This window comes from Thalassophryne amazonica, chromosome 17, assembly GCF_902500255.1.
Source record: "Thalassophryne amazonica chromosome 17, fThaAma1.1, whole genome shotgun sequence".
Taxonomy (NCBI): Eukaryota; Metazoa; Chordata; class Actinopteri; order Batrachoidiformes; family Batrachoididae; genus Thalassophryne; species Thalassophryne amazonica.
The window spans coordinates 39255183-39267605 of record NC_047119.1 but is presented as its reverse complement, the minus strand read 5'-3'; the positions used below and the strand labels follow the sequence as shown (position 1 = coordinate 39267605).

At 39.1% G+C, this 12423-nt stretch overlaps 1 protein-coding gene across 3 annotated transcripts in view; it reads left to right on the top strand.

The window, feature by feature from the left end:
- The window catches only part of ythdc1 (YTH domain containing 1), a 50823-nt gene extending 38778 nt beyond the window's left edge, over window positions 1-12045 (top strand). For 2 of the 3 annotated variants that reach the window (XM_034192748.1, XM_034192746.1), the window contains exons 12-16: window positions 1794-1830; window positions 2708-2750; window positions 3630-3695; window positions 4271-4462; window positions 11552-12045. In XM_034192748.1, the coding sequence (XP_034048639.1) occupies window positions 1794-1830; window positions 2708-2750; window positions 3630-3695; window positions 4271-4462; window positions 11552-11752 (539 nt within the window). In that variant the 3' untranslated portion in view covers window positions 11753-12045. The remainder of the gene's footprint in view (window positions 1-1793; window positions 1831-2707; window positions 2751-3629; window positions 3696-4270; window positions 4463-11551) is intronic. The other variant, XM_034192747.1, reaches the window with a different exon arrangement.
- Window positions 12046-12423: the final 378 nt, after the last annotated feature.

Sequence of the window (12423 nt, the reverse complement as noted above, 5' to 3'; positions counted from 1 at the left end):
GGTGATCAGCACACCTGCACTGAGCTTTACGAAGACATTTTTATACTTTTTTCCTCCTTTATTTAGAATTCTGAGCTGAGCTGCTCCGTATCGTCTCGTTAAAAACAGCTGATCCTTCGCGACTCGTCAACAACTAACACTATTTTCCACTCAAATGCACCTAAACTCTCTTTCTGAGGACCACATGATGTGAAAACGCAATAAAACTTTCTTACCTGTAAATCTGGTCATGTTTTCTGCATAAATAAATGTTAAACGCCAAAGCAGGGGCGAATCCAGATGGGATGGGGGCGTGGGGGAGGGATGTGCCCTTCCCACAACAGCCCTAGATTAAAGATCCAGTTTTGAAGCCGTTTTTTACTACAACTACTAATATTGCTTAAAATAATAATAATTTCGACAAGTAAAATGTTTAGAGAGAATTTAAATGTTAGAAAAATGTTAGAATTTAATAGTTACATTTATAAACAATGTAGGTTTGAAATTGCAAGTTTTACTGTTACAGTGCTGTCAACAGTTAAATATGAGGTCAAGAAAGAGGTCTTTATTTTACTTTTTATAAAACAAGTATTTATTTTCATTGAAGTCAAAAAAGGGTGACTATAAAGTGAGTTTTGGCAAAACGGGTATCATTGTCATGTTGACGTGGGTTGTTGTCGACAGCTGGGAAAGTAACTAAAAAAGTAACTAGTAATCTAACTTAGTTACTTTTACAATTGAGTAATCAGTAAAGTAACTAAGTTACTTTTTCAAGGAGTAATCAGTAATTGGATTACTTTTTCAAAGTAACTGTGGCAACACTGGTCGCCACAGAAAAGAAAGATCCAGACGGACGTAAAAGACGGACTAAAATTGTAAGTTTCTTGCACACATTTATTTTGTCAATATCCTTCCGTGCATCGGCTTATGACTGTAATGTCGTGCCATGAATGACGTGGCACGTAATATTTTAAAATTGTTTGATAAACTGCATGCATGCACATATTGTATGTCTGTCAACTTATCAGAACAAACGTGACACCAAAGAAGTGTGTATATGCGAGACCCACCTTCATTGTCGTCATTATGAAGCCGGCAGAATAGCGATTTCTCATCTCTGCTTAGCAAATATTCTGCAATATCCACAGTTTCAGTCTCTGGACTTTGTCTAACCATCCGTTAGTTGCCTTCAAGGGGTCAGAAATTTGTTTGTCTCCAACAAACAACAAGAACCGGTCATTTTCGACAGTGGCTCTCTCTTCGGCACTAACAGTAGTTTCAGTAACAATGCAGCACACGCAAGCACAGCCAGCTCTTCTTTCCGCTTCTGTCCACTGCCGTATGTAGTCCTGGTTGTAATAGGCAATCCGGAGCTTACAAAAACGCTTTAAATTGTCAACTTTCCAGCGGTTGAAATGATCCAACACACAGCACTCCTCACTGCTTTCCGCCGCCATAGCTTGTGGGTTGGTAGTCGAACAATTTAGCCTACCCATAATGCACCGCGCGGCCTGAGATGCGCACTTCGCTTATTGGCCATGTTAAAACCTTATTGGCATTATAGCCTCCCTTAGTCTTTAATTACATTACATTATTGTAGAAAATAGTTTTTATGTTTCTTTAATAGTTGATGCTCTGTTCAGAGGTTTTATTGATATTGAATATTGGCTTGTTTGAAGACCTCTCCCCCTTTAATTTTTTTATTTCGGAACATAAACTATTTAACATGTTAATTTTTATTTTATTTATTTATTTGGGCGGCTTCCTGGTGAACCAATGAAGTGTAAATTTATCAGAAATGTTGTTGTTGTCAGGGTTTATCCAGGACCTTCGTAACCAGCCTGTGGACAGGTGAGTTCACTGGAACAGGTACAAAGGCAAGTTAATAATATTCTCTGAAAGACTGATGTCAAAAGTCAAATAGTTTTTGAATGAACAGTTGAAAAGTTTCTTTTATATCTTTTGAAGTCCTGTCTTGAGCCAAAGTGCGTAGCACTCATGTATGTTTGGTATATCCAGCTCCACATTGCTATTCATGTGATGTGTAATCTGAGTGCGAATAATGGTGCAGGGCACATCATCTAACGTAACATGAAATAAACCAGACTCATCTGTCACTACCTTTAAGTACCACGTGCATTGTAAAATAAATGGACGCAAGTGAGAGGCTTTCTGGCGAGTTGCCACATCTGTGCATAAAATGCACAAGCAGGGGAGCAGTCACTGAAGCTGCCTGAGGTGAAGCATTGTAACATCAAGGCAGGTTTTTTTTTTGTAACTTTTTATTTGTTTGCTTTTATTATTTGTTTCAACAGAGTGTCATTATAATTTTGATGTGCTCAGCGTGTACACATGTTGTGAAGCCACCTATGAAAGGTGTCTCTGAATATTGCACAGAACTCTGCGCTTGATTTTACTCCGTTTTATTGGTACAGTCAATTTGTGCTGCCTCACGATAACTGTGCACCAACACTGTGCGTGACCACATCTCATTTTAATACCAACACACCCGTAAGTGCGCAGATAAGTACATTTGTTATTTAAAGAATGTTGGGTTGAAAATGGCCATTGTGTTGTCTGGAAATGAGCTACTCCAGGTGAATGTTAGGGCCTGTAATGACAGTCTGTGAAGTTTTATTATTCAGCAGCATGTGATATTTTGACATAATTTTTCATTGAAATACTGACTGAATGTTAATCTAGTCTGTTTTATTGTGTTTGTCATTAGCAGGAGATTCTCTAATGTCCGACGTGATGCTTTTCTTAATGGGGTAAGTGCTCACATAGCATTTTAGCTTCAAAGTGACTAGCACAGTACATCGACCAGGCATTTTCACTTGAAAACAGTGAAAAAGTTGTGAAAACTTGAAAAAGTTGTGATTCTCTTTTGGGAACAGCAAACCTTTGCACTGAATCATGCTTATTGACACAGATGCATATTTATTAAACATGTGAAGCAGTTTTAATAACTATTTAAAACAAAAAAATCAGGTTTTAACTTTCAAGGAACAGACTTGAAAATGGTCCAGATAATTATTGAAGAGAACATCTCCAAAACCAGTTTATATCTACCTTTACGGTTTTGTTTAATGTTTCATGTTAAGCATCCAAAAACCCACAGTTCTGAGTATGTACAGAAATTCTTCTATTAGACATAATTTAGACCTGACATCACTTGTTTCAGGCTGGGTGGAGAAACGGCACAGTACACGTTTTGACTGTTGCAACAACAGTTGCACTGTTACACAGAGTGACAGAGAAAAACTATTTTTAAACGATGTGAAACTTCAGCTACAACTTGCCAGAAGGCACTTGAGACTCAAGCCTAGATTTGATCAGTTTTCTTGTATGAAAGTTATTTTTAAGAGGTTTTCAAAGTTTTTTTGCAAAGTTTTGTTGAACAAAGTAGGAAAACATTCTACAGCAGATATTGCATAATGTTCCATTTTTGCAAGTACATCCATTGCACAAAAAACAGGAAAAAAAAAAAAAAACCTGTGTTAAGCAGTGACACGAACTCCACTGTGTGTGCGTGTGTGACATGAAAGTTTTTGCTGCAAAGAGGTTGGTGAACACTGGTCTAAGTTTTCCCTTACATTTATTCCCATAGGTGTCTGTTAATGTGTTAGTATGTTTTTGTCTTGTTTCAGTCTTACAATGAGTACATAAGGGATTACCACCACAATGTTGGCCCACCTGCTCCGTGGCAAACGATGGTACGTTTAAAACTCAACACTAATTCAAATCGTTTAAACTAAGACGTTCAGACATTTTCCGGTTGGTAGTCTTTTTGAACTCCTGAATAATTAGCACATCTATCGATGTACCACTACATTAACATTATAAAGTAAAAGTCCAGCTTGCTGTTACTGGAATCAGTTTAAAATTTTGAGCTGGGAAGACTTATGTTGAGGCAACAATAGATGCAAACCATGCCAAATCAACTTAGTATTTTTGTGGTACTGAAATGCTTATGAAATGCACATAATTATGTTTTTGTGCTGACACAGAGCGCATGGCGCAGGGGCCAGAAGATGGCTTTGTCGACCTGCAGCTGTAAATGACTCGCCTGTATACAACACAAGTTATTGTTTGAGATGATGATCTCTGTTAAACATTAATATCTGCTGACCTGATGCCAGTGTGACCTCATGCACTGCGCCATAGCTTAAAAGTGGATCCTTTGGTCTTTGTGTTCATTGATTATTGATAGTGTAGTGCTTTCCTGTTTGGAAATATAAGTCATGACATCAGAAAATGTCAAATGTGTTTCTCTTATCTTTGTTTAAAGGCAACATACCCTGGCATGGAACAGACCCTTCCCCACCACCATCACCCATACTACCAACACAGCCACCCACCACCTCCTCCTCACCAGGCCTACCACCACCATCACCCGCCTCTGCCACCACATGAGGCTCCACCCCCTCGCTTCAGAGACAAACAGCGTCCAGTACAACAGCGCTCCTTCGCCTCCAGCCCGGTCAGTGTACTTTTAAGAACTGTTAGGCATAAGTTAAGTGTAGTGAAAGGTATAGATAAAGCAATGACCAATATTTAGCCAAGCTTAATACGAGACCTGGAGGAATCATTTTGTATACATATCAGCCAGTCCCAGCCTGGATATGATGTTTAATGATTATTTAATTAATCCTTTATCATCATTGTATACAGGATACATCAAAATAACATCTAACTTTCTGTTGATCAAAATCCAGACAGTCTTTGACTGTATCAACATAAAAGACACAAAAAAAAGACCAACAAAGTAAATTGGGCCATGTTTAAAGCAGTTCAAATGGTGGTTCTCAATCTTTGGCCCTCAAGTACCACCTAACCTACACATTTTTAATCTCTCCCTGCTCTACCACCAGATGATTACCTCATTTTGGAGTCTGTTAGCGCTTGAATGCCTGAGCAAACCTGAATCAGTTAATTGGATTTGGGAAGAGCAGGAAGAGATGGAAAAAATTGATCAAATGATATTTGAGGATTGGTTTGAGAACCACTGATAGAAATGAAGTGGTTGCCTGTGTTGATCAATTTTATTTTTTAGAAAATAAAAACTATATATTGATAAGATTTTAGCCAAAAACAGTAGAGGATGTAACTGATTAGATCAAGTACTGTACTTCATTTGGAATTTGGAATGGATAACAAGTGTGCAAGGGGATGACACCTCTGCAGTACTAGTTTTGTTACTGCATTCACTTGTTGCTTTTGTGTGCTTGGCAGCTAATGCAGATTTGCCAGTCACCATTAAACCTCCAGGCTAATGTCATGTCAACTTGGCTGACAGACTAATTTACTTATAAGTGATAACTTATGCAGAAATGTTAGGTTTGCTGTGGGGTGATGATGATTATGAAATTTAGCATCAAATCAGTATATCAGTCGGCTGATATTGGCAGATATCAGCCTTTCACAAACATATCAGTATCTGCATTATTTTTGCCAATAAGACACTTATTTTTCTGAATAAACTTGTGCAGAAAATACTTTGGCTGTTGAGAATGGTGTCATTGCACAGCTTGACCAGCAGAGGGTGCTCCAACGTCATTGTAAATAATGCTGTCAGACCCTTATCACTGCTTAGTCACATTAGCTACCAGGGACAAAGACAAAGCAACCAGCTGCCATTAATTTTCAGAGTGGACATTTTAAAGAGACAAGTGGTCACTATAGTGCCAGCTAGGTGTGACCAAAATGTAAATGCAGAGAGATGCGACAGCATCTGCCAATCTGAGTGTAGGCAATGTAACTTATGTTGGTTGGTTGCTTGGTTGTTATATTTATTATGACTTATAATAAAGCTCACATTTACACTGTAAAACATCAACCATTATTACATATCTTGTCATAAGGGTTTGATAACAAAATGTTAGGAATTATGTTTTTTTATGTGTCGAAATTGTGTTCAATAGTCTAACATGTAATATTACTTCCTTAAAAAGATGTTGCATTTTGAGAACACAGGAGTGCATTGGTTTGTCTGCTGGCACAGCATTGTGGTGTTGAACAAGCTAACTGACTGAAATACAGTGCATCCACAAAGTTTTTCCATATTTTATGTTACAGCCTTATTCCAAATGGAGTAAATATATTTTTCCACTCAAAATTCTACTCACAACACTCCATAATGACAACATGAAAAAAAGTTTTTCTTTTTTTTGTTTTTGCAAATTTATTAAAAATAAACAAATCACAGGTACGTAAGCATTCAAACCCTTTGCTTATTACTTTGTTGATGCACCTTGGGCAGCAATTATAGCCTCAAGTCTTCTTAAATATGATGCCACAAGCTTGGCGCACCTACCTTCAGGCAGTTTTGCCCATTCCTCTTTGCAGCACCTCTCAAGCTCCATCGGGTTGGATGGGGTTTTCAGATCTCTCCAGAGATGTTCAATTAGATTCAGGTCTGGACTCTGGCTGGGCCACCCAAGGACATTCACAGAGTTGTCCTGAAGCCAATCCTTTGATATCTTGGCTGTGTGTTTACGGTCATTGTCCTGCTGAAAGATGAACTGTCATCCCAGTCTGAGGTCAAGAGCGCTCTGGAGCAGCTTTTCATCCAGGATGTCTCTGTACATTGCTGCATTCATTTTTCCCTCAATCCTGACTAGTCTCCCAGTTCCTGCCACTGAAAAACATCCCCACACCATGATGCTATGCTTCACTGTGGGGATGGTGCCTGGTTTCCTCCAAATATGATGCCTGGCGTTCACACCAAAAAGTTCAGTCTTTGTCTCATTAGACCAGAGAATTTTGTTTCTCATGGTCTGAGAGTCCTTCAGGTGCCTTTTGGCAAACTCCAGGTGAGCTGCCATGTGTCTTTTACTAAGGAGTGGCTTCCATCTGGCTGCTCTACCATACAGGCCTGATTGGTGGATTGCTGCAGAGATGGTTGTCCTTCTGGAAGGTTCTCTCTCTACAGAGGAATGCTGGAGCTCTAACAGAGTGACCATTGGGTTCTTGGTCACCTCCCCAACTGTGATCCTTCTCCCCCGATCGCTCAGTTTAGACAGGTGGCCAGCTGTAGGAAGAGTCCTGGTGGATCTGAACTTCTTCCATTTATGGATGATGGAGACCACTGTGCTCATTGGGACCTTCAGGGAAGCAGAAATATTTTTGTACCATTCCCCATATTTGTGCCTCAAGGCAATCCTGTCTCGGTGGTTTACAGACAATTGAGTAGTGTAGCCTTGTTTGAGGGTGGGCACTAAGAGGTAAAATGAAAGGGCATAATTGTACTTCCGGGGAGAGCTCTAGTCTGTCCCCATCAGAAACAGGGCACTTTTTCTGATTTTTGGGCAAATTACACAGCAAAAAAAGGGAAAAGGTGAAGATGCGGTGGAAAGTGGACATGTTGCGGTTTGTTTATGACCTGAAGCTCAAACATGTTGACGCGGTTATGCAGATGAGAGACCGCATCTACTCTGTCAAGGTGTGTCTCCCATTTGCCTCATCTTCCCTTCTCTACTGGGAACCAAAAAAAAAACCCTGCACTTTTTGCGACTTCTTCAGTGATTGCAGCCGAAAACAAAACAGTACACCATTTTTCTGTTTGAAGTGATACTGTGTTTGTGTAGGCTGTCCTCGGAAGTGGTCACATCCCATGATATCAAAAAGACTGCCGTTCCCTATTCCTTTGACTTCATGGTTGGTTTGTGCTCTGACATGCACTGCCATCTGTGGGACCTTATATGTAGACAGGTGTATGTCTTTCCAAATCATGTCCAATCAACTGAATTTACCCCAGGTGAATGCCAATTAAGCTGTAGCAATATTTTAAGGATCAATCAATCAATCAATCAATTTTTTTTTATATAGCGCCAAATCACAACAAACAGTTGCCCCAAGGCGCTTTATATTGTAAGGCAAGGCCATACAATAATTATGTAAAACCCCAACGGTCAAAACGACCCCCTGTGAGCAAGCACTTGGCTACAGTGGGAAGGAAAAACTCCCTTTTAACAGGAAGAAACCTCCAGCCGAACCAGGCTCAGGGAGGGGCAGTCTTCTGCTGGGACTGGTTGGGGCTGAGGGAGAGAACCAGGAAAAAGACATGCTGTGGAGGGGAGCAGAGATCGATCACTAATGATTAAATGCAGAGTGGTGCATACAGAGCAAAAAGAGAAAGAAACAGTGCATCATGGGAACCCCCCAGCAGTCTACGTCTATAGCAGCATAACTAAGGGATGGTTCAGGGTCACCTGATCCAGCCCTAACTATAAGCTTTAGCAAAAAGGAAAGTTTTAAGCCTAATCTTAAAAGTAGAGAGGGTGTCTGTCTCCCTGATCTGAATTGGGAGCTGGTTCCACAGGAGAGGAGCCTGAAAGCTGAAGGCTCTGCCTCCCATTCTACTCTTACAAACCCTAGGAACTACAAGTAAGCCTGCAGTCTGAGCGCGAAGCGCTCTATTGGGGTGATATGGTACTACGAGGTCCCTAAGATAAGATGGGACCTGATTATTCAAAACCTTATAAGTAAGAAGAAGAATTTTAAATTCTATTCTAGAATTAACAGGAAGCCAATGAAGAGAGGCCAATATGGGTGAGATATGCTCTCTCCTTCTAGTCCCCGTCAGTACTCTAGCTGCAGCATTTTGAATTAACTGAAGGCTTTTTAGGGAACTTTTAGGACAACCTGATAATAATGAATTACAATAGTCCAGCCTAGAGGAAATAAATGCATGAATTAGTTTTTCAGCATCACTCTGAGACAAGACCTTTCTGATTTTACAGATATTGCGTAAATGCAAAAAAGCAGTCCTACATATTTGTTTAATATGCGCTTTGAATGACATATCCTGATCAAAAATGACTCCAAGATTTCTCACAGTATTACTAGAGGTCAGGGTAATGCCATCCAGAGTAAGGATCTGGTTAGACACCATGTTTCTAAGATTTGTGGGGCCAAGTACAATAACTTCAGTTTTATCTGAGTTTAAAAGCAGGAAATTAGAGGTCATCCATGTCTTTATGTCTGTAAGACAATCCTGCAGTTTAGCTAATTGGTGTGTGTCCTCTGGCTTCATGGATAGATAAAGCTGGGTATCATCTGCGTAACAATGAAAATTTAAGCAATACCGTCTAATAATACTGCCTAAGGGAAGCATATATAAAGTGAATAAAATTGGTCCTAGCACAGAACCTTGTGGAACTCCATAATTAACTTTAGTCTGTGAAGAAGATTCCCCATTTACATGAACAAATTGTAATCTATTAGACAAATATGATTCAAACCACCGCAGCGCAGTGCCTTTAATACCTATGGCATGCTCTAATCTCTGTAATAAAATTTTATGGTCAACAGTATCAAAAGCAGCACTGAGGTCTAACAGAACAAGCACAGAGATGAGTCCACTGTCCGAGGCCATAAGAAGATCATTTGTAACCTTCACTAATGCTGTTTCTGTACTATGATGAATTCTAAAACCTGACTGAAACTCTTCAAATAGACCATTCCTCTGCAGATGATCAGTTAGCTGTTTTACAACTACCCTTTCAAGAATTTTTTGAGAGAAAAGGAAGGTTGGAGATTGGCCTATAATTAGCTAAGATAGCTGGGTCAAGTGATGGCTTTTTAAGTAATGGTTTAATTACTGCCACCTTAAAAGCCTGTGGTACATAGCCAACTAACAAAGATAGATTGATCATATTTAAGATCGAAGCATTAAATAATGGTAGGGCTTCCTTGAGCAGCCTGGTAGGAATGGGGTCTAATAAACATGTTGATGGTTTGGATGAAGTAACTAATGAAAATAACTCAGACAGAACAATCGGAGAGAAAGAGTCTAACCAAATACCGGCATCACTGAAAGCAGCCAAAGATAACGATACGTCTTTGGGATGGTTATGAGTAATTTTTTCTCTAATAGTTATAATTTTGTTAGCAAAGAAAGTCATGAAGTCATTACTAGTTAAAGTTAATGGAATACTCAGCTCAATAGAGCTCTGACTCTTTGTCAGCCTGGCTACAGTGCTGAAAAGAAACCTGGGTTTGTTCTTATTTTCTTCAATTAGTGATGAGTAGAAAGATGTCCTAGCTTTACGGAGGGCTTTTTTATAGAGCAGCAGACTCTTTTTCCAGGCTAAGTGAAGATCTTCTAAATTAGTGAGACGCCATTTCCTCTCCAACTTACGGGTTATCTGCTTTAAGCTACGAGTTTGTGAGTTATACCATGGAGTCAGACACTTCTGATTTAAAGCTCTCTTTTTCAGAGGAGCTACAGCATCCAAAGTTGTCTTCAATGAGGATGTAAAACTATTGACGAGATACTCTATCTCCCTTACAGAGTTTAGGTAGCTACTCTGCACTGTGTTGTTATATGGCATTAGAGAACATAAAGAAGGAATCATATCCTTAAACCTAGTTACAGCGCTTTCTGAAAGACTTCTAGTGTAATGAAACTTATTCCCTACTGCTGGGTAGTCCATCAGAGTAAATGTAAATGTTATTAAGAAATGATCAGACAGAAGGGAGTTTTCAGGGAATACTGTTAAGTGTTCTATTTCCATACCATAAGTCAGAACAAGATCTAAGATATGATTAAAGTGGTGGGTGGACTCATTTACTTTTTGAGCAAAGCCAATAGAGTCTAATAATAGATTAAATGCAGTGTTGAGGCTGCTGGGATGATCAGTGGAAACAGGATCCACCTGTTAATTCTACCTGGTTCTTATTGTAATCCTGTCCCTTACAAAGTACAAAGTCAAGCTATTCCTCAGTTTGGATTTAATCAGTCACGTTGAAAAACAGGCCTGAGTCCACAGAGCCCCCATACAGGGGCTCCACCTTGTGAGAGACCCCAAACATAGCCAACAAGTGGCTTTTATAAAAGACTACGTAGGCAGTACAGTGGGTGGTTTTTTTTCCCGAAACACCTAACTTTAATGGCTTGTGTAGAGGGGAAATCCCACCACTTGTCTTCAGCACACAGTTGTTATGTACCTGGTGGAACCTAATTCCTTTGTTTCTGATCCGATAAAGCAGTTCAGACCAGTTGACATGCATACTCAAACAGATAACTAAAACTCACTATAAAATGTAACCATTTAAGCATAATAAATACTTGATATAGGGAAAAAAATCAAATATAGTAACAAACAGATATATCTATCACACTTGAGCTCAATTTTGAACTTCATGGCAGAGTTTTTTTTATAAATTTTCAAAAAATGTAAAAAAAAAAAAACTTTTTCACATTGTCATTATGGGGTGTTGTGAGTAGAATTTTCAGGGGGGAAAAGGAATTTCATCCATTTTTGAATAATGCTGTAACATAACAAAATGTGGAAGAAATAAAGCGCTATGAATACTTTCCAGATGCAGTATATTTTGTGTTTTTATGAGAAGTTTGCAAATATGTTCAGGTCCTTATAAAACTTCCAGGACAGATTATACTATTACAGGCTGCCAAATCTTGTGAAGTCCTTAAATCACCTTTGCTACCCTGCATGGCTGGACAATGATATCAGTTGTGTGACTGTGTGTGTGTGAATGTGAGCCAATATGTATCAAAAGATCACACACACTAATTATTTTCTCTCTTTTCATATCCATCATGTAGCACGACTATGATATGCGTGTGGACGATTTCCTGCGGCGGACTCAAGCGGTGGTGAGCAGCCGCAGGGAGCGTGAACGACAGCGTGAACGAGAGCGTGGTGGACCCCGTGGTGACATTCGGCGCGAGCGAGACCGGGAACGAGGCAGAGACAGAGAGCGAGAGAGAGAAAGAGAAAAGGAAAGGGGGCGGTACCGCAGGTGAACGTGATGTCATATCCTCTTTTCCCCTTCCACAAATTTCTACAAAGAAATGTTAAAATGTCTGCAGTTGTTTTTACTTTGATATTTTTGAAAATGGGGGTTAGATTTGAAGGATTTGTGAAGCATAAAAACTGAAACTTGTATTTTTTTTTTTTTTTTATCATGACACTGTAAAAATATCAACACAGATTTATGTACAGCAGTCATTATCCAGTCAGTAGTTTAAAGTGTTTTTGTGTAGCAGGTTAAAATTTTGTTTGTGTTCATACAATGTTAAAATAATAATAAAAAAAAAAATGTTTTTTTGTTTGGCTTTGTGTAAGATGTTAATTCAGAAAAAAAATTCACTGAATGCTGATTTCACTTGAGAATAATGAATTTGCTATTCACTGTAAACCTGATATTTTTAAGGACTGGATAAAATGTAACATTTTTCGACCTCATGGACATTTTCATTCTTCTCTGAAATTAGATGGTTTGATTCTATAGAATAACCAATAATATAACAAATTTTCTGATTAAATTACGGAAAAGAGTTTAAATATCTTAAGAAAGAAAGAAGAAAGAGGACCATTTGGGTTGTTTCCCACCAGGCTTCTTGGTCCATCATATGAACCTGCCTCAGCCTTTCCTAGCAAGCACTCGGCGAAATGTGGTGGTTTCAGCTTTGAA